This window comes from Martes martes, assembly GCF_963455335.1.
Source record: "Martes martes genome assembly, chromosome: 2".
In the NCBI taxonomy this organism is placed as follows: domain Eukaryota; kingdom Metazoa; phylum Chordata; class Mammalia; order Carnivora; family Mustelidae; genus Martes; species Martes martes.
The window spans coordinates 173,768,676-173,788,948 of record NC_137889.1 but is presented as its reverse complement, the minus strand read 5'-3'; the positions used below and the strand labels follow the sequence as shown (position 1 = coordinate 173,788,948).

General features: G+C 36.6%; 1 protein-coding gene across 2 annotated transcripts in view; it reads right to left on the bottom strand.

Moving 5' to 3' along the window:
* Nucleotides 1–20,273, bottom strand: part of SLC30A9 (solute carrier family 30 member 9) — an 84,964-nt gene that overhangs the window by 22,824 nt on the left and 41,867 nt on the right. For both annotated transcript variants that reach the window (XM_080797779.1, XM_080797780.1), the window contains exons 8-11: nt 15,925–15,992; nt 13,616–13,718; nt 4,787–4,842; nt 1,693–1,828 (exon numbers count right to left, since the gene is read on the bottom strand). In XM_080797779.1, coding sequence (XP_080653905.1) covers nt 1,693–1,828; nt 4,787–4,842; nt 13,616–13,718; nt 15,925–15,992 — 363 coding nt within the window. The remainder of the gene's footprint in view (nt 1–1,692; nt 1,829–4,786; nt 4,843–13,615; nt 13,719–15,924; nt 15,993–20,273) is intronic.

The following is a 20,273-nucleotide window of genomic DNA, read 5'->3' as shown; positions in this document are numbered from 1 at the left end:
CATGTAGCTGCAAAAAGACAGAAGAGCCTCTAGGAGTTTTTTTTTTTCTTAATAGGCTCCACACCTACCATGGAACCCAGCTCGAAGCTTGAACTCAGGACCCTGAGATCAAGACCTGAGCTGAGATCAAGAGTCAGATGTTTATGCGGCTGAGCTACCCAGGCACCCTGAGCTTCTAATAGGTTTAAAACTTACACGCAATTGAAAATTTAACTAATTTTCATTAACCATTTAGTCTCTGTGAAGTAATACAGATGAATACTATTAGAATGAGGTATCTAACATTTTCAGAATGGAGTAAAAGATGTTCAATGAGATTCATTCCAATTGAGAACAAATGAGGGTATAAGTACTCCCACATTCCAAAATGAGGTGCTACACCATCTCTTCAGGCTTTGCATAGAGAATGCCCAAGCCTGGTTTTACAACTCCTAGCTCCATACCACTAACCCACAAGGAAGAGCGAACGTTAAGGCTAAAAGTGAAGAATTCTCTGAAGAAAGCTATTAAGCCGTTAAGATTGTTCAGAAAGCTGGATGTGTGTTCCCAGTGTTTAGAAGAGAATACAGTGAACTATGCCTAATGCACATATAAAAATAAATTTATTGGCAAGTCTACTGATACAGATTGTGTCAACAGAGTAGATGATTACGTCTGGAAAAAAAAAAACAAAAAACTACACTCTCACTGAGAGGGTAATAAAGATGTCTGTTTTACCACACAGAGCCCAAGGAGAACCCTGAGTAAGAGTCTTTTGAAAGGAGATCAACTGCCCAAAGAGCCTTCTGGAAAATGCAAGGCAACCTCTGCAGAAAGAGTCTGGAACTACATCATAAGATGCAGAAGCTAAGAGGGGGTGCCACATGACCAATCTGTGCTTGTCAAAGGAGCTAGAGTCAGAATGGCCACGCAGGGTAATCTCCAAGAAGTTTCCATGAGAGAAAAAGTCAGTTTTAAGCATCCACAAAGGCCAGAGGAAACCAATGCAAAATGATGCTGGTGCCAGTAAAGTAGTATTTTTCTGTCTTCTGTCCCTACCTTTGATGCTGCCAGAGGCAAGCTCAGGAGTAAGAGAGAAGGGCAGAAGCCCTAGCTAGGAAAATCTAGGTGACCACGCTCCCATCCTCCCACTCCCCCAGTACAAGCTTCCTACCTACGTGAGTGGAAAAAACATCTTTAAATACAACAATTCCAACTTACGACTATCTTGTGGCACTGGATATTTTAATTACTGAAAGATTATTCTTGGGACTAAAAATGAACAGAGATCTTCTTGTTCTTCAATATAACTTAAGAAATTAATGGAACTGCCCAAGATTTTAAGCCAGGAGTCAGTACTTAATGATTGTACATAAAGAGTTACTCTTTTTTTTTTTTTAAGATTTTATTTTTAAGTAATCTCTATACCCAATGTGGAGCTTAAACCCACAACCCTGAGATCAACAGTCGCACACTCCACCAACTAAGCCAGCCAGGTGCCCCTGTACCTACAGAGATACTCTTGTTCAACACCATTGAACCGTATGAATTTAGAGGTCATGTGTACTCGTGTTCTAAAAAACACAACTTCAGACACATAACCCTTAATTATAGTCAAAAAGGCATATGTTAGTCCCTTTCTTTAATATCAATATGACAAAGGCATTCTCCTGTACTTATACTACTTGAAAACTGAGGGGGAAAAAAGATTACCCATAGAAGGGATTCCATTGGTTGAGGATTAAGCAATCCCATGATTCCGTGGTACCAAGATAATCCTGCACCCATCATGAAAATACCAACACCACTAATTAGTGAAGCAATATAGCGCATATTTGAAAATCCATACCTGAAAAATAGAAAAAAATTGTACAGTTTACAAGAAATACAAATCATTTTACAATATATGTTGAATAAGTCAATGAAAAAGAAAATCAAAAACTTCTTATAAAGATGTTTATAGTTTTATATTAAAATAAGTGTATCAGAGTTATATTATTTAATATTAAAATATAAGTGTATCAAAGTTAAAATGTAACTTCAATCAGAAAATAACATATAAAGGCAAAAAAACTGCAAGATCTTTGAAAATATAGAAAAACAGAATGAATATGACTGAATTCAGGTATTTGCGAATCCCTTTTCCATATAGTATGTTTTGATTAAATAGAGTCAATTTACTATTATGTACAAATACTGATAAAATTAATCTTTTTAAAAAGGCATTCAGGTGTTTAATGGAGAGGATGACATTTAAATTACCCTGTAATACAGGTTCTAACTGAACGTTTGGTCTTCTTGCCTATAATTAGATGTTGGATACCTGGGGCTGGTTCTGAATAGTTTAGCACACTTCTAACTATTATTATTAGGACTATGAGCTTCAGTTTTCTGGGTATTTTGATGGCAAGTTTTTTTTTAAAAAGTCTCATTTATTTTTTAAGAATCTTTTTTTTTTTTTTTTTTTAAAGATTGTATTTATTTATTTGACAGACACAGATCACAAGTAGGCAGAGAGACAGGCAGAGAGAGGGAGAAGCAGGCTCCCTGCTGAGCAGAGAGCCCGATGCGGGGCTCGATCCCAGGACCCTGGGATCATGACCTGAGCCGAAGGCAGAGGCTTTAACCCACTGAGCCACCCAGGCGCCCCTATTTTTTAAGAATCTTTGGTCAATATGTGTATTATCTTATATTATTGTATGTATCAATAAAATACTGAGTTTTAAGAAGCTCAAAAACATGACATACTATATGAGGAAAGCAATCACTCATTAATAAAAATATTTCCTGGGAAATTTACTCCCAAAGCCAAACTCTATGGCACCCTTCTGGCAGATGCAAATTTAAACAACAGGTCTTAATTAAAATTGCTTTTTTAAATTATTTTTGCAAATATGTTGTAATCTTGCCATAGGGAATTCTCAGTTTATAGATGTGAAATGTTCTACTGCTTGATTTAGAAAAACTTGCTTTCTCTAAATGTTCCCCCAAAGTAATATAGGATATATATATTTATATTTATTTCAGTTAAAGTAAATTAAGATCTAAATTAAGTCCTATTACTTTCCTTCTCTATGTGTTTTCAAAAAATTGTAGGTTCTTACTGAAAATTTTAACTATGTAGATCTTCATCGTCCTGTATTAGCCATCAGCCACATAACGCTATTTCAATTTAAGTTAAACAATAAAAATTGAAATGTAGTTCTTTACACTAGCCACATTTCAAATGCTCAACAGCCACATGTAGCTACTGACTATCATACTGGAGAGATATAAAATATTTCTATCACTCCAGAAAATTCTATTGAGCAGCACTAAATAAAGTAGTTTGTTGAAAATACCTTAAAAAGAAATCTTCACAACCTAAAACTGTAAAATTTTATCCTGTTTTTAAAATTTTGGTGTATAAAACTAATCAGAAAAAAATTCTTTTCTTGACACAGTAAAATACTATAGTAGATAAGAAAACTAGTTGTTCTCTGTAATTGCTTGTTCTAAGATATTCAAAATACACTACTGTTTATAAGAAAACAGTAGTGTCTTGAGATGCCTGGGTGGCTCAGTTGGTTAAGCGTCTGCCTTTGGCTCAGGTCATGACCCCAGAATCCTGGGATGGAGTCCCACATCGGGCTCCTTGCTCAGCAAGGAGCCTGCTTCTCCCTCTGTCTCCTCTGCCTGTTCTGCCTGCAGCTCTCCGTGCTTCTGCTCTCTGACAAATAAATAAATTCTTAAAAAAAAAAAAAAAAGTAGTGTCTTGCTTTTGAGTAAAAAAACGCATTTATATAAAGCACAGAGGTAGACTCCTTTACAGAAATAAAAGTACATTATTTTGACCTAAGGTGGATCAAATTTTATTACTGAAACTTGTTAAATAAATGATACATGAGGAATTCTAAAGTATTATGGGAGGACTTGGGTGGGTCAGTCATTAGGCATCTGCCCTCGGCTCAGGTCATGATCCCAGGGTCCTGGGACAGAGCCCCGAATCAGGCTCCCTGCTCAGCGAGAAGTCTGCTTCTCCCTCTCCCACTCCCCCTGCTTGTGCTGTATCTCTCTCTGTCAAATAACTAAATAAAATCTTAAAAAAAAAAAAGGATTAGGGGTTATGTTAGTAAAAAAAAATTTATATATATATCAAATAACTGATGTGACTCAATATAAAAGAATACTCATTTTACAAATAAATAATTTTTAAATGTTAGCAGAAATACTAAGTCCCAATAGAATTAAAATACATTAAACATGGATTTCATAAAAGTTTTCACTAAAATTTTATTTATTTTTATTTTTTTAAAGATTTTGTTTATTTGACAGACAGCACAAGTAGGCAGAGCGGCAGGGAGAGGGAGAAGCAGGCTCTCCACTGAGCGGCGTGCCCAATGCGGGATTTGATCCCAGGACCCTGGGATCATAACCTGAGCTGAAGGCAGCCGCTTAACAGACTGAGCAACCCAGGCGTCTGATTATCACTAAAATTTTAGATTCAGTGCCTCTTAGTCTAAATGTAGAATAAAACTCTAAGATCAAAATATGTGCTTTGCTATTAATTATCAAATATGAAGAGGACAAGATCTCTATGCTGTTACAAAGCAAAAATATAATTTAAAAACAAGTTTCAAATTATATCTTGAGTTTATTTTGACATTGTGGTTGAATCCTATATCTTAGATACTATAGTGAAAGAAATGACCAAATTTTTAACACAAAAATGCAGATATATAAACTGCAGGAGACTTCTAAAATTCAACTGCTTGTATTTCAATGACTTGCTGCCAAAAATAAAATAAAATAAAGGCAATGTCCTTACGGATGAGTAGGATCTGGTGTCTGAACAGACTTACTGATGCCCACTGCTAGTAAACCCTATGGAGAAGAAGAAAGGGTAAATAATTATTAGCAAGATAGAGAGTATAGTAGAACCAATCTGGAGCGTGCAATCTGACCATGGAAAAGCCACTTCACACGCACATACACAACAGCCCAGCAATTCTGGTTTTCAGTCCTTACCTTAGAGAAATAAAGATTAACCCTGAGGGGTTCAAAACACCATTGCTTATAAAGAAGAAAAATGTGAAAGCAAACCTAAAAATCTATCAATAAGGAATGGCAAAATAAATTATGGTGTTGCCAAACCACAGTTACTTCTCCAACAATTTAAAAGAATGGAGTGGAGACACAGCTCTCTATACTGACATGGTAAAAGCTCCTACACAAACCATTAAAGTGGAAGAAAAAAACATCAAGTTTAGGAACAGTGTTTAAAGTACAAAAAAACTTATGTTGTTTTTGTAGACAACATATAATGTAAGGCACAGGAAAAGTTCTAAAAGAATACACATTCAACTGGTTATACCTCTGAGGAGAGAAGCAGGATTAAGATAGTCTGTGATAGCTGGTATTTTTATAGGAAAAATAACATTTTTCCTATAAATTTTCCTATTGCTAAACAAACAAAAGATAGTAAAAATTTTAAATACCATACACTGTATACAGACACACACATTTCTACTAAAACTTCAAAGCCATGCATAGGAAGTATACATATCAATATATACAGAGCAGTGATTATTGGGGCATAGAAAGAGGGAATAAAGATGTAGGGGTTAATTACAACTAAGATTTTATTTCTTTAAAAAAAAACAAAATAAATATGGCAAAAATACCAACATGTCTTTAATCCTAGTTACCACCTCTCTCTCTTTCCTTCCATCCTCCCTGGACTTGATCTTTTCTTCCTTTCTCTCTTTATTTGGTTTTTCAATTGCATCTTTTGTTAAAAAAGAGTTATCCACTGGAAACTCCTGATATTAGTATGCTTGTTCCTAGTAAGTCCTTTCTATTCTTTGTTTTTTTTAAGATTTTTATTTATTTATTTATTTGACAGATATCACAAGTAGGCAGAGAGGCAGGCAGAGAGAGGACGGGAAGCAGGCTCCCTGCTGAGCAGAGAGCCAGATTGCAGGCCTCGATACCAGGACCCTGAGATCATGACCTAGGCCGAAGGCAGAGGCTTTAACCCACTGAGCCACCCAGGCGCCCACTCCTTTCTATTCTAATTTGATGTGAATTTAGATAAAAAGATTACCTTATTAGAATTATTTATTTAAAACAGAAGGCCTCTGAGTGAATATCCTACATGATATTATTTGCCTAATCTGGGGCTTTTCCATTTTGTCAGCTTGGTATCACATAATCAGATAGGTAAAGCTTCAAGATAACCAAATTCTTCATAGATGAGGTCTCCCTGTAGGTTACAAAAAACCTGATAGAGAGGCACCTGGGTGGCTCAGTCGTTAAGTGTCTGCCCTTCAGCTCAGGTGATGATCCCAGGGTCCTGGGTCCCAGCCCCACATCCGGCTCCCTGCTCTGCAGGAAGCCTGCTTTCCCTCTCCCACTCCCCCTGCTTGTGTTCCTGCTCTCATGGTCTGTCAAATAAATAAAAATCTTGGGGGGAAAAAAAAACAAACACCTTAACAGAAACATTCTCTCTAGTAAAAATACATAGAGATTACACCACCTTGAAATGGCTAAAACAAATACATGACTGGACTTTTAAGTTTCGATATCAGAAATCCTACCCTAAATACACAGAGTATTCCAAGTTTTTTTCTACTGGATTCCAAAGAAAAAGGTTAAAACTACCTAAAAGATGATGGCTTTTCAGTGAATCAAACCAAGAAATGAGAGCAATTAACACAGAATTCTTTTAAAGTTGTAAATTAAATTGAAATATTCATTAATTCACACTGTGTATATATATGCATGTGTTTATAATGCTTACAAAATAGCCAATGGGTATTCATTATTTCTAGTCCTTAATATTCAGGTTGGCCATGCAATGAAGTGTAGGATATCAAGTTTTTCATAAACTGAAATGTGGACCAAACTCGTTAGTTTTTCCTATAAAAATAAGATGTCACAGAACATCCCTAATCCTGTCCGCCTCACTCCCCACAGGGGTAGGGGTAGCATGAGACAGATTTGCTACGTGTCCTTTCAGATCTTTTTCTGCACAATTACAATGTGTATGTGTATACATAAATAAATATACACACTAATATATATAGAGATATACACATATCATTTATGTAAATATAACCTACATCTGTTTGGTCCGCAACATAATGAATATTAATATCTACTGGCTAAGAAGCATTATAAATGCTTCCCCCTCCATGATTATCCTTCCCTTTTTTGATTTTTCCTTCAGTATCATACTATAATGCAACTGCTTAAATGTTACCTTGGACTATCCTTCTAGTTGTTTTGACCTCCTTACAGAAGACAGAGCAAAGTCTGATTTCTCCTAAACACTACATTATAAACTCAGGCGTTCAATAAATTCATATCAATTAATATTAGTGATGTACAATATATTATTTAGCAATAAAGTTTTAAAAAATGAGCTGCCACACAAGTTGCCAACCTAGGTATCACTAGAGGCACAGGTCTAAATCTAAAACTTGAGGTAGTTTAGTCTCTCAGAGGTAAAGAAAAAAAAACTATAGTTATAAAAATATTCAAACAAATTAATTTTTTAGTAACTGAAAGTTTGTACCTTTTGACCACCTTCATCCATCTCACCCACCCCTACTTACTCCCTGTCTCCAGCAACCTGTTTTCTGTAAGTTGGGGGTATTTTTATTTTATTCCACATATAAGTGAGATCATTCAGTATCTACCTCTGTCTGACTTTATTTCACTTAGCATAATGCCCTCACAGTCCATCCATGTTGTCACAAATGGCAGGATTTCCTTTTTTTTTTTCTTCTTATGGCTGAATAATATCTGTGCATGTGTGTGTACACATACATATATTTTTTTAAACCATTCATCTATCAAAATCGACATTTAGGTTGTTTCCAAGTCTTGGCTGTTGTAAATAATGCTGCATTGAGCATGAGGGTGCAGATATCTTTTCATAGTGTTTTGTTTCCTTTTAGATAAGAATTCCAGAAGTGGAACTGCTGGATCATTTGGTAGTTCTATATTTTTTTTTATGAACCTCCATACTACTTTTCATAGCATCTTCTCCAATTTACATTCCCATCAACAGCACACAAGGGCTTCCTTCTCTCCACCTGCTTGCCAACCCTTGTTATTTCTTATCTTTTTGGTAAGTCCTTCTAACTGGTGTGAGGTGATAGCTCATTGTGGTTCTGATTTGCATTTCCTTGATGATTAGTGATGCTGAGCACCTTTTCATGTACTTTTTTGGCCATTTCTATGTCTTATTTGGAAAAATATCTATTCAGATCTTCTGCCCATTTTTTAATCAGATAGGATTTTTACTATGGAGTTGTAGGAGTTCTTTAGAATTAATTTTTAGAAATATTACTATACTTCTAAAATAGTTCTATTTTGTTTTGTTAGCATTCTCCAAACCCAGTGCAGAACCCAATGTGGGGCTCGATCTCACAACCCTGAGACCATGACCTATGCCAAAATCAAGAGTCAGATGCTTAACCAACTGATCCATCCAAAGGCACCTAAAATAGTTTTCAAAAGACCATAAGAAATACAATTTCCATCTACTCAGTAAGGCCCTGTTGAAATCTTTTTCATTAAAGCCATTCTGACCACTTTAATCAAGACAAACTCTTTACCAAGGATTCTCAAAGCACCAACACCACATGACTTTAGCGCTTATTTACCTCTGTTGCCGCTCAATCTATTACAGAAATTAATTTGTTTTTCTAGTTAGAACACTAGCATTCTCATTGTAAAGAAATCAAATAGGACAGGAGAGGGAATCATTTAAGAGTCTGATGGATATTTCAGACTATCTTCATACACACTTGTAAACAGTTTGTTAATGTTGCTTTTGTGAATATATTTGTGCCAGATTTCAGGGAGGGGTGTGTGTGTGCTTAAAAAAAGATGATCACAATCTACATCACGTCTTTTTGCACTTTATATTATAGAAACTGTCAACATACAGAGAGATGGGTAAAACATTTTTTAAAAACCCAACAGAACATTTCAATAAATCCAACTCATCCATTGCTTAGCTTTAATAATTGTAAATATGTAACACATCTGTTTTCTCTGATCTTTACCCACTCCCCCCATGAATATTTAAGTAAATTCGAAGCTTCATGCCATTTCATCTTTAAATATTTTACCCGAATGACTAAAACTCTAAGGCATTTTAGGAAATTCAGACACAAGACCATTATCATACTTTTAAACTAAATATTAATACTAATTCCTTAACATTTTAAAATATACACTCAGTAATCACATTTCCACATATCGAAATTCTAAATTTGTGGTAAAATTCACACACAATGAAATGCAAGAATCCTGAATATACAGCTCTTAAAGGTTTGGCAAATCAATACCCTTGTAACATATTTCCCCATCAAGACACAGAACTTTTCAATCACCTCAGAAAATTCTCCTGTACCTCTTTTCAGTCAATCTCTCCCAACATCAGAGACAGCCATTTGCTGAATTTTTAAAATTGTTTTTATTTTGCTTCTAGTAGAGTTATTAGACAGGGTTATATTAATTTCAGGGGTACAATATAGTGAGTCAACACTTCCATACATGACCCAGTGTTCATCGAAAGTGCCCTCCTTAATCCCCATCACCTATTTCACCCATCCCCCACCCACCTCCTTTCTGGTATATATTCAACTACATATACAGCCAACTATATATCCAACTATTCAACTATTAGTTAAGAGTCTGTTTCTTGGTTTGTGTCTCTTTTCTCCCTTTGCTCATTTGTTTTTTAAATTCTACATATGAATGAAATCATATGGTATTTGTCTTTCTGTGACTGATTTTATACTCTCTAGCTACAATCATGTTGTTGGAAATGGCAAGACTGCAACCTTTTTATGGCAAATAATATTCCAAATATATATGTATATATCCCCCACAACTTCTTAACCATTCATCTACTGATGGACACTTGGCCTGCTTCCATATCTTGGCTATTGTAAATAATGCTGCTATAAACAGAGGGGTCCATGTATCCCTTTGAATTCGTGTTCTTGTATTTTTTTTTAAAGATTTTTTTTTTTATTTGACACAGAGAGAGAGCACAAGAAGATGGATCAGGAGAGGGAGAAGGCTCCCTGACAAGTAGATAGCCCAAAGCAGGGCTTGATCCCAGCGTCCTTGGATCATGACCTAAGACGAAGGCAGACACCAAATTGAATGAGCCACCCAGATGCCCCTGTGTTCTTGTATTTTTTGGATAATATACAGCAGTGCGACTACTGGATTATAGGGTAGTTCCATTTTTAACTTTCTGGGGAAATGCCATGCTGTTTTCCACAGTGACTACACCAGTTTGCACTCCAACGGTACACAAGCATTCCTTTTACTTCACATTCTTGTCAACAATGGTGTTTGTGTTTTTGATGTTAACCATTCTGAGACGTGTGAGGTAGTATCTCATTGCAGTTTTGATCTGCATTTCCCTGATTAGGAGTGATGCTGAGCATCTTTTCATGTGTCTGTTGGCCATCTGCATATCTTCTTTGGGGAAATATCTGTTTATGTCTCCTGCCCATTTTTTAATTGGATTCTTTGTTTTGGGGAGTGTGGAGTTGTATCAGTTCTTTATATATTTTGGATACTAACCCTTTATCAGAAATGTCATTTGCAAATATCTTCTCCCACTCAACAGACTGCCTTTTAGTCTTGTCGACTGCTTCCTTCACTGTGCAAAAGCTTTTTATTTTGATGTAGTCTCAATACTTTGTCAGAGAAATTACTGCCTCTGTTTTTTTCTGGATTTTTATGGTTTCAGGTATGTATGTTCCCTCTAAACCTACTTTGTTGAGGGTTTTTATTATGAATGGATGTTTTTACTTTATCACGTGCTTTCCCCTCATCTATTGAAAGGATCATATGGTTCTCATCCTTTCTCTTATTGGTATGATGTATCACACTGATTGATTTGGGAATACTGAACCACCCTGGAAATCCAGGAACAAATCCCACTTGACTGTGGTGAATGATTAATGTATGGTTGGATTTGATTTGCTAGTATTTTGCTGAGGATTTTTGCATCTATGTCATTAGAGGTTTGGACTGTAGTTCTCTTTTTTTGTGGTATCTTTATTTGTTTTTGGTATCAGGGTAATGCTGGTCTCAGAGAAAAGATTTGGAAGTTTTCCTTCTTCTATTTTTTGGGATAGTTTCAGAAGAATAGCTATTAACTCTTCTTTAAATGTTTGGTAGAATTCACCTGTGAAGCCATCTGGTCCTGTACTTTTGTTTGTTGGGAGCTTTTTTCCCCCCACAAGATCTTATTTATTCATTTGAAAGAGAGAGAGCACGAGCAGGGCAGAGAGGCAGAGGGAGAGGCAGACTCCCCCGCCTCCCCGAGCAGGGAGCCAGATGAGGGGCTTAATCTCAGGACCTGGAGATCATGACCTGAGCCAAAGGCAGACGCTTAATCATCTGAGTCACCCAAGCACCCCTGGAGTTTTGATTACTGATTCAACATCAGTATGTCCAAATTTTCTATTTCTTCCTGCTTTAGTTTTGGTAGGTTAATTTAACCATTTCTTCTAGGTTATCCAATTTGTTGGCATATAATTTTTCATAATATTCTTTGACAGTCTTTTGTATTTCTGTGGTACTGGTTATTTCTCTCTCATTTGTGATTTTTGAGTCCTTTTTTTCTTGATCAATCTAGCTAGAGGCTTATCAATTTTGTTGATTTTTTTTTTTTTTTTTTTCCAAAAAATCAGTTCCTCAGGGTGGCTGGGTGGCTCAGTTGGTGAAGCATCTGACTCTTGATTTTGACTCAGGTCATGATATCAGGGTTGTAAGATCAAGTCCCATGTGGAGCTCCACGGTAATAATGGAGTCTGCTTAAAATTCTCTCTCCCCCACTGTTTATGCATGGCATGCACACTCTCATTTAAAAGAAAAAGAAAAAAAAAAGGACCAGCTCCTGGTTTCATTGATCTATTGTTTTTCTAGTTTCTGTACCACTTATTTCTGCTCTAATCTTTATTATTCCCTTCCTTCTGCTGACTTTGGGTTTTGTTTTTTGTTCTTAATTTTATAAAAATATTTCTTCATGGGATGCTTGGGTGGCTCAATTGGTTAAGCCGCTGCCTTCGGCTTGGGTCATGGTCCCAGGGTCTGGGGATCGAATCCTGCATCGGGTTCCTTGCTCAGCAGGGAGCCTGCTTCTCTCACTGCCTCTGCCTGCTTGTGTGTTCTCTCTCTTTCTCTCTCTCTCTGGCAAATAAATAAAATCTTAAAAAAAAAAAAATTAAAAAAAAAATCTTTCTTCATTTGCACATTCAAGGAAAGGAATTAAAAATCCCAGTTTATGGGCCGCTGGGTGGCTCAGTCGGTTAAGCATCCAACTCTTAATTTCAGCTTAGGTCATGACCTCAAGATTGTGAGACCAAGCCTTGTGAAATGGAGACTGTGAGATCCTGGGGTGCCTGGGTGGCTCAGTGGGTTAAAGCCTCTGCCTTTGGCTCAGGTCATGACCCCAGGGTCCTGGGATCGAGCCCCGCAACAGGCTCTCTGCTTGGCGGGGAGCCTGTTTCCTCCTCTCTCTCTGCCTGCCTCTCTGCCTACTTGTGATCTCTGGCTGTCAAGTAAATAAATAAATAAATAAACAAGTAAATAAATAAAAAGATTGTGAGATCCTCAAGATTGTGAGCATCAGGCTCCATGCTCAGCAGAGTCTGTCTGAGGTTCTGCCCCTCCTCCCTCTGGCCCTCCTGCTGCTCATTCTCTCTCTGTCTCTAATAAATAAAATCTAAAGAAAAAAACCAGTCTAATGTGAAATGACTTTAATTCATTAATCACTTGTGATTATTTTATAACTTTATTTTTTTAAGACTTTATTTCTTTATTTGAGAGAGAGAGAGAACATGTGTGCACAGGAGTACATGAGTACAGAGGAGGAGCAAAAGGAGAGGGACAAGCAGACCCCACACTGAGCATGGAGCCCAGTGTGGGGCTCGATCCTAAGACCCTGAGATCACAACCTTAGCCAAAATCAAGAGTCAGATACTTAACCCACTGAGCCACCCAGGTGCCCCAATTATTTTATAGCTTTATTCAAAAAACTTAATTGGTCCTTACAGTCATAAGAAGTCATATTCAGAGACCAAATTTCTACCTCATGATAAGAATCTCTTCTACAAAAACCTTTGTCTAACACTTAGTACTAATAATCTTATACTTCATATTCCATTGTTGTAAATTCTTAAAGCACAACAACCTGCTTTAAAATTTGATCAGGGGCACCTGGGTGGTTTAGTCAGTTAAGCATCTGACTCTTGATTTCGGCTCAGGTAATGATCTCAGGGTTATGAGATCTAGCCCTGCATTGGGCTCCATACTGGGTGTGAAGCCTGCTTGAGTTTCTCTCTCTCCCTTTGCCCCACTCCTTACCCACTCACCTCATTTTCTCTCTTAAAAATAAAAGTAATAAAGAAGATCCTTGATTTAAAAAATAATAATAAAATACTATGATCAAATTTCTATGTACTTCATCACCAAAAATAAAAAAAAACTTTCACTTTATTCCTTAAGCCAACTATAGGAATCATTCTGTTTTTAAACAGGTCAACTTTCAGACTAAAGCCTTAAAAAAATTTACTTTAAAACTAACAAGAAAAAAACTTTTACACCTTACCTGATTACAAGTATCAGATAAAGAGTGTATAGCTTCAGAGAACATACTTGCTGAACCCGTATAAATCCAGGCAAGAAATTTAAAGAAGCAGTTTAATCCATTGCTAGGAGAGAAAGATAAAACAATTTAGCATAGATTTTGAAAAAAATTTCTACCAAAAGCTTATTTGAGTATGTAAACCTCTATACTAGATTCTGCTCCAAGTAAATTAAAAAGAATCTCTAACCTTTAAGAATTTATTATACTTTAGGTAACAAGAGAATAAATTTGAAAAATACAGATTATGATATCATTAAATATGTCAATGAAGAAACATGATATGTGCAAACAAATTACTTAAGTGTATTTTGAGAACTGATGAGAAGAGAATGTTTTATATTTGGATGAAGTATAGGAAGGAAATTAAGTGTCTTATGTAGGTGAAAGAGATCTACACTTGATATTGTCCAGCATACTAATGACAAAACCAAGACTTTGGTGAAAGTCTAGTTACTTAAACAGGCTGGATGTGAAGGTGCCAGATGCCAGAGGTGAAAACAAATCTAGACCAAGCAGTCTCAAGAGTCACACTAGAAGATAATAGATGCTAAAAATAAACAGCTAGCTGTTCAGATTCCAACAGTAATGACTGGCACCATTTATCTCGGGTACTACACTTAGCCACTTACCATGTTTTACTGTAACACTATTATTATATAAATATTAATATCCTCATTGTATAAATAAGGAAACTGTACGTCCCCTTCCAGCTACCCTTTCCCCTCTTTTCAACTTCAAATAATTTCTTGAAAGGATTGTATCTCCTCTTGCTGTCTTCATTTTCCACACTTTGCATTAAGTCTTCAGTCCATTTAACAATGGCTTATGTTTCAGATACCTCGATTATTATCAATACCACAACTGTTTCTTGCCACTAAATTCCTGAAAATACTTTAGTATTTTCCTTAATCTCCCAAAAGCATATGCCACTATTTTCTTAGAAGACTGTCTTCCTTGGCATCCATGATATCCCTGATTTTCTTTCATTTCAGGTTTGCTTTCCTTTCTTGCTTGCTCATTCCTCTTCCTCAGTCTTCTCAGCAGGCTCTTTCCTCTACCCATTTCACAGATGTTCGCATTCTTCAAGGTTTCCTCCTGAGGGATTTTCCTTCCACACACTTCATACACATTCTCCAGGTGATCTTTAATTACTCCTATGGCTTTAATTATCATCTCTATATCAGTAACTCTCATCTCTAAGTCCCTAATCCAGCTTTCCTTTGTGAGCTTCAGACCAACATATATCAAAAATTATTAAGTACCTATTATGAACTGGGTATTACACTAAGCAGTTTACATATATTACATATATTCTTCCAATGAAGAAAGTTTTAATTGCTAACCTCACATTACTGATGAGAAGAACTAATGCTGTTGACCAACTCCACTTGGGTGCCCTACAGGTAGATCATTAAACTCAAAACTAAGCCCATCATTTCCTTTTCTGCCACCCTGCCCCTCCTTCAACTGCTCCTTCTCTCAGTGATGATGCCATAGCTATCCAGCTGTCCAAACCAGAAGCCTGGGCACCATCCTTGACCATACCTCCTAAATATTTCTTGGACCTAAACATGCCTTTCCATCCCTACCTTCATTATCTCAGTTTAGTGCATCATCGTCTCTTCTCTGCATTACTGTACATGATGTCCTCCAATCTAGTGCCCCTACAATTCTTAAAGATGAGAATTATGAATTCTCTTTGAATTTTAAGACCCTACCATAATTCCTGACATGTCATATGTATATATTTTAGAAATAAACAAACTAATGAATTATGGAATTAATACTTTTAAATATCCTAAAATAGACTGATCAGCAAAAGAGAAAAAAGATAACAATAGGAATCAAGAGACAGAAGGAAAAAGAAGAGGCACAAATATCAGTTATATTCTTCCAAGATAAGTGGGGCAAAACAAGAATGTAAATATTGTTCAGTAGCTATGACCCAGGCTTGTTTACTCAAAAAATGATCTCAGCCAATTCACCTTTCTAAAAAAGACTTCTATCAACTCCAATGAAAATAAAAGAATTTTCAGAGAGCAACTATTCTTAGATCCTAACCACTCCAAAAACAGACCCAACACAAGCATGGATATCTATGTGGACTCTTCCTTCAACACTTTACTGACAATAATTTGAAAAGGTTCATTCAACTTCCTTCTATAATAACATAAACATCTAACTCTTCACCTAAACGCCAAGTAATAAATTTTTACATTCATAGATACGCACATTAAAAATAATATATTTCTATTTTAAGTGGTACTTACATGCAAATGGCAACCATCACCACTTTTCCTGGCCCTTTAAAAAAAACTGATGTCGTTCTGGACCGTGGCTATAAAAAACAAACAAACAGACAAAAAACACACAAAAAATCTCTAAAATTTCCAGAGAACAGTTTAATGCTTATAAGTGATCTGACACACTAGAAAATATGTCCTCTATCAAACCCTCTAAACATCTAGATTTAGTTATTTGCTTCTTTTTCTCTAGAATCTGCATGCTAAAAAGTGAGAAGATAGAAATTGAGAGCATATGTGAATCTCTTTCCAAAAACTTAACTGTTTGTCTCTTTGTAAGTAATTTCCTGCCTGTTGCCAGGAAAGATCTGTGGTGGTTTCACAGAAACTAGGGATAAAATGATAAAAATGTATTGAACTAAAATTGATACACTCTAAAATTTTTCCACTTCTTGAGCAACTTAACTTTTAAGGAACAGTCAAAGCCAAGTTTGCTTCTCCAATTTAACTCCTTATTACTCTCTAAATACCAAAGACCTCAAGTGATAGTGTTGAATTCCAAAACAGACCAAAACAAAAGAAACAAACCAAGTAAAGAAAGCTATTTATCTTGAGTTAAATGTAGTTTCGCTGTTCCTTAGATGTATACTTTGTTTTTTCTCCTGCTCTGTCCTCACCCTGGAATGCTAGCATCATCTTCCACCACAATTTGTCTAGCTTTTACTCATACCATTCCATGTTAGGCCAAATGGCACTTTTCTATTTAAAGCCATTCTTGGTCCGTCACAGAGAATACTCACTCTGCTGCACATTTATTATTGAACTTTACACTTCTATTAAAGCACTTCATATAGTCTGCCTTATGTCATTTATTCAAGAAATATTTATTGTGCAACTACTACATGCCTGGCACAATTCTAGATGCTGAGACCTGACAGTAAACAAGAGTCCTGCCTTCACTGATCTCACAATTGAGTCCAGGAAGATAGAGAATAAATCCATAAATAAATACATAACATTAGATAATAATAAACATAATGAAGAAAATAAAACAGAATGGAGAAGATCATGTATGGGGGAGGGTGTACGTGGAAAGGGTTATTTTAGCTAGAGTATGAAAGAGGTTCAAAGATGAGAAGGCGGCAACCATGAAAACATCTGAAGAATGGTTTCAGGCAGAGTATACACACAGGACATTTAAAGACGTGGAAAGAAATAAGGTTGGTGTGTGGAAAGGACAAAATAAGGTTGATGTGGCTAAGAACATAGAAAGCAAGGAAAATGGTAGGGGTTGAGGACAGAGAAGGAGGCAGGGACCATATTCCACAGGATTTTAGAAACTATGGTAAGGAGTATAACTCTTATTCTACTGCCAAATAGAAGGCACCATATGATTTTAAGCAGATTTTGGTACAATCTAATTTAGGTTTTACAAAGACATAGTTTAAAATGCAGAGAAGAGGGACACCTGGGCAGTTCAGTCAGTTAAGCGTCTGCTTTTGGCTCAGGTCATGATCCCAGAGTGCTGAGATCGAGTCCCACATCAGGCTCCTTGCTCAGCAGGGAGCCTGCTTCTGTTTCTGCCCGCTGGTCCCCCTGCTTGTGCACTCTCTCTCTGACAAAATAAATAAATAAAATCTTTCAGTAAAATGTAGAGAATAAATTATGGGGACAAAGCAGAGATGGAGAGAACAATTAGGAGGGTAGTCCAGGTAAAGGACAGCAAGGATGGTTGAGACTAAGGTTTCAATAAGAGACATGGTGAGAAGCAGTTACACTAGGTATCTATCTTGGAGAAAATGCCAGTTGGATCTGCTAATGGGATTTAAACATAAAAGGGTCTATAATGAATCTCTAATATTTGGAGACTGAGTAAATCAGCAGAGGAGTTTTTTTGCAGAAGAGATAAAGGAAGTGAAGGTATTAATGAAGTCCAAGGAGAACCAGTATAAAGACTGTCTTAGGCTCCGAGAGAACACGGTGTTCCAAGGAAAAGGAATACTTCTGCTGGTGATGAGCACTTGACTATTTCTTCCCTCTTGGATTTCCATGAGAAGATTTCCACACCCCCCTCCCCAATACTGGTGGCCTCCCCTCCTTCCCAGTGGCTGTCTGGGGGTTGACTAAGTAAGTTTAGCGAGGTAAATTTAGAAGAGAATGCTGGGCATATTTATTAGTTCCCTCCTTTATTTTGGGAGTTGGTAGACATTTTCTTTTGTTCTTTCACGGCTCTGTATTTGGACAAGACAGGTAGAGGTGTCTACAATTTACTGGGTAAGTCTAAATCAGAAGAGTCTTGGGCGCCTGGGTGGCTTAGTGGGTTAAGCCTCTGCCTTTGGCTCAGGTCATGATCTCAGGGCTCCGCATCAGGCTCTCTGCTCAGTGGGGAGCCTGCTTCCCCCATCTCTCTCTCTCTCTCTGCCTGCCTCTCTGCCTATTTGTGATCTCTGTCAAATAAATAAATAAATAATCTTAAAAAAAATAAATAAATCAGAAGAGTCTTTAAGATCTAATGTAGTGGCTTGGAACTCTGAGAAATAGATGAGGAAAACAAATAAGGAGTCAAATTTCAGGTTGTAACTGGGGTCATGCCATGTGAGAGTTACTTCTTGGTAAGTCACCATAGCTTATGGCAGTTTTGTTCCCTTGCACACAGACGACAACGGCCCTGAAGAGGGACAAATAGCCTGCCCTGAAACTGCAGGTCCTGTAAGTCAGGTTGCTGCAGCGTACACTTGGATTCTATAGAATTTCTACAGAATTGGCTGGGTATTGCCAAGAAAGCTGAGGTGAGATTTCATATCAGGAATTAGGAGAGAAAAACGGCTATTTAAATTTCTTCTCACTTCTATAGTGTTTTGCAGTCAGGTCTGCAGACCAGGATTTTAAACAGCACCTCCTACGTTCCCTGTGGACAACAGAACACAAGAGGGAGCTTCTAGATTTTAAGTGTTAAGGCCAGCTCTTGACAATGTGCAATTAGATGCCCCCAAATTCTGTTTTGAACTGCCTCCAGAGCTAAGACCAGGAATTAGGCAGGAAGAAACCTTATCCATATGATTTTACTTGAACTTAGATTTGCAAACTATAAATGCTGACCATGGCTCTAGATTTTTGAGTTCTAATTGTTTATTAATAAATAAAAACTAGAGTACGTTTGTTTTATTATAATGAGAATGTGCTGTGTCCTTTGGCTGAATAAAGAAAAACAAAACTCCAAAAAATTATTTTAGGAACAGTAAAAAAAACATTGCAGAGAGATAAATGAAAAGATTGCTGTTTAAAGTGGAAGATGAGAAATATGTCTTTAGAAGAAAGGTACAAGAACTTTTGGGATAAATAAGACAGACAAGGAAGGAAAATGAGATCTTAAAAAGTAGAATAAAATGTTTTAGGGAAAAAAAGATATATGGAGCTCAAACTGCTGATAAAATTATTACAGAAAAAGTGAAAACACGTTGGTAGTCGTTAGATCAGAAATAGTGACAAAGTCCAAGGAAAAGCAAGAGATCTACAAGGAGCCAGGATTCACAACACCCTTGGGAAGCATCCTATTAAAGCCACCCATAGATTCCATAATAAAAGCAATCAGAGAACTGACCCTTAGAGAACAGAATGGCCAACACGCTGGGAATTACTGAAACTGGAAGACAGGTTCATCAAATATTTTTTCTACTTTTGTATATATTTGACATTTTTGATAATAATTTTTTAAAATATTGGAACAAAACAATATTTCAAAAAGGACTACCAGCAAATCAGCATAAAATACTCAAAGCACTACTGACACTTCAAAATTATAACTACAAGTGGAGATAAAGGTACTTCTAATGCTCTAAAGGATTATCACAAATAATTTCACAGAATTAGAATTCTAAGGAAAGGCACAAGAAAGCAGAAGTGTATTAAAGGAGAAATGTATTAAAAGGACATTGAGGGCACCTGGGTGGCTCAGTTGGTTAAGTGACTGCCTTCAGCTCAGGTCATGATCCTGGAGACCCAGGATCGAGTCCCACATCAGGCTCCCTGCTCAGTGGGGAGTCTGCTTCTCCCTCTGCCCCTCGCCCCTCTCATGCTCTCTCTCGTTCTCTCACTCAAATAAATAAATAAAATCTTTAAAAAAAAATAAAATAAAATAAAAGGACATTGAGAAATTAGATATCAGACAGTTAGATACTGTTCTGATAAGAGAATGCTTTTGGCAGACCCAGAACATAGTGAGTTCATATATATCACTACTAGAGTTCCTCTAATACAAAGAAAAATACCACAGAAAAGCAAGTGGATCAGAAGAGGGGGGGAGTAGAAGAATTTAATATTTAATTTAAAAATATTAAGTATTTAACAGGAATAACCCCATATATTTCTGGAGAAAG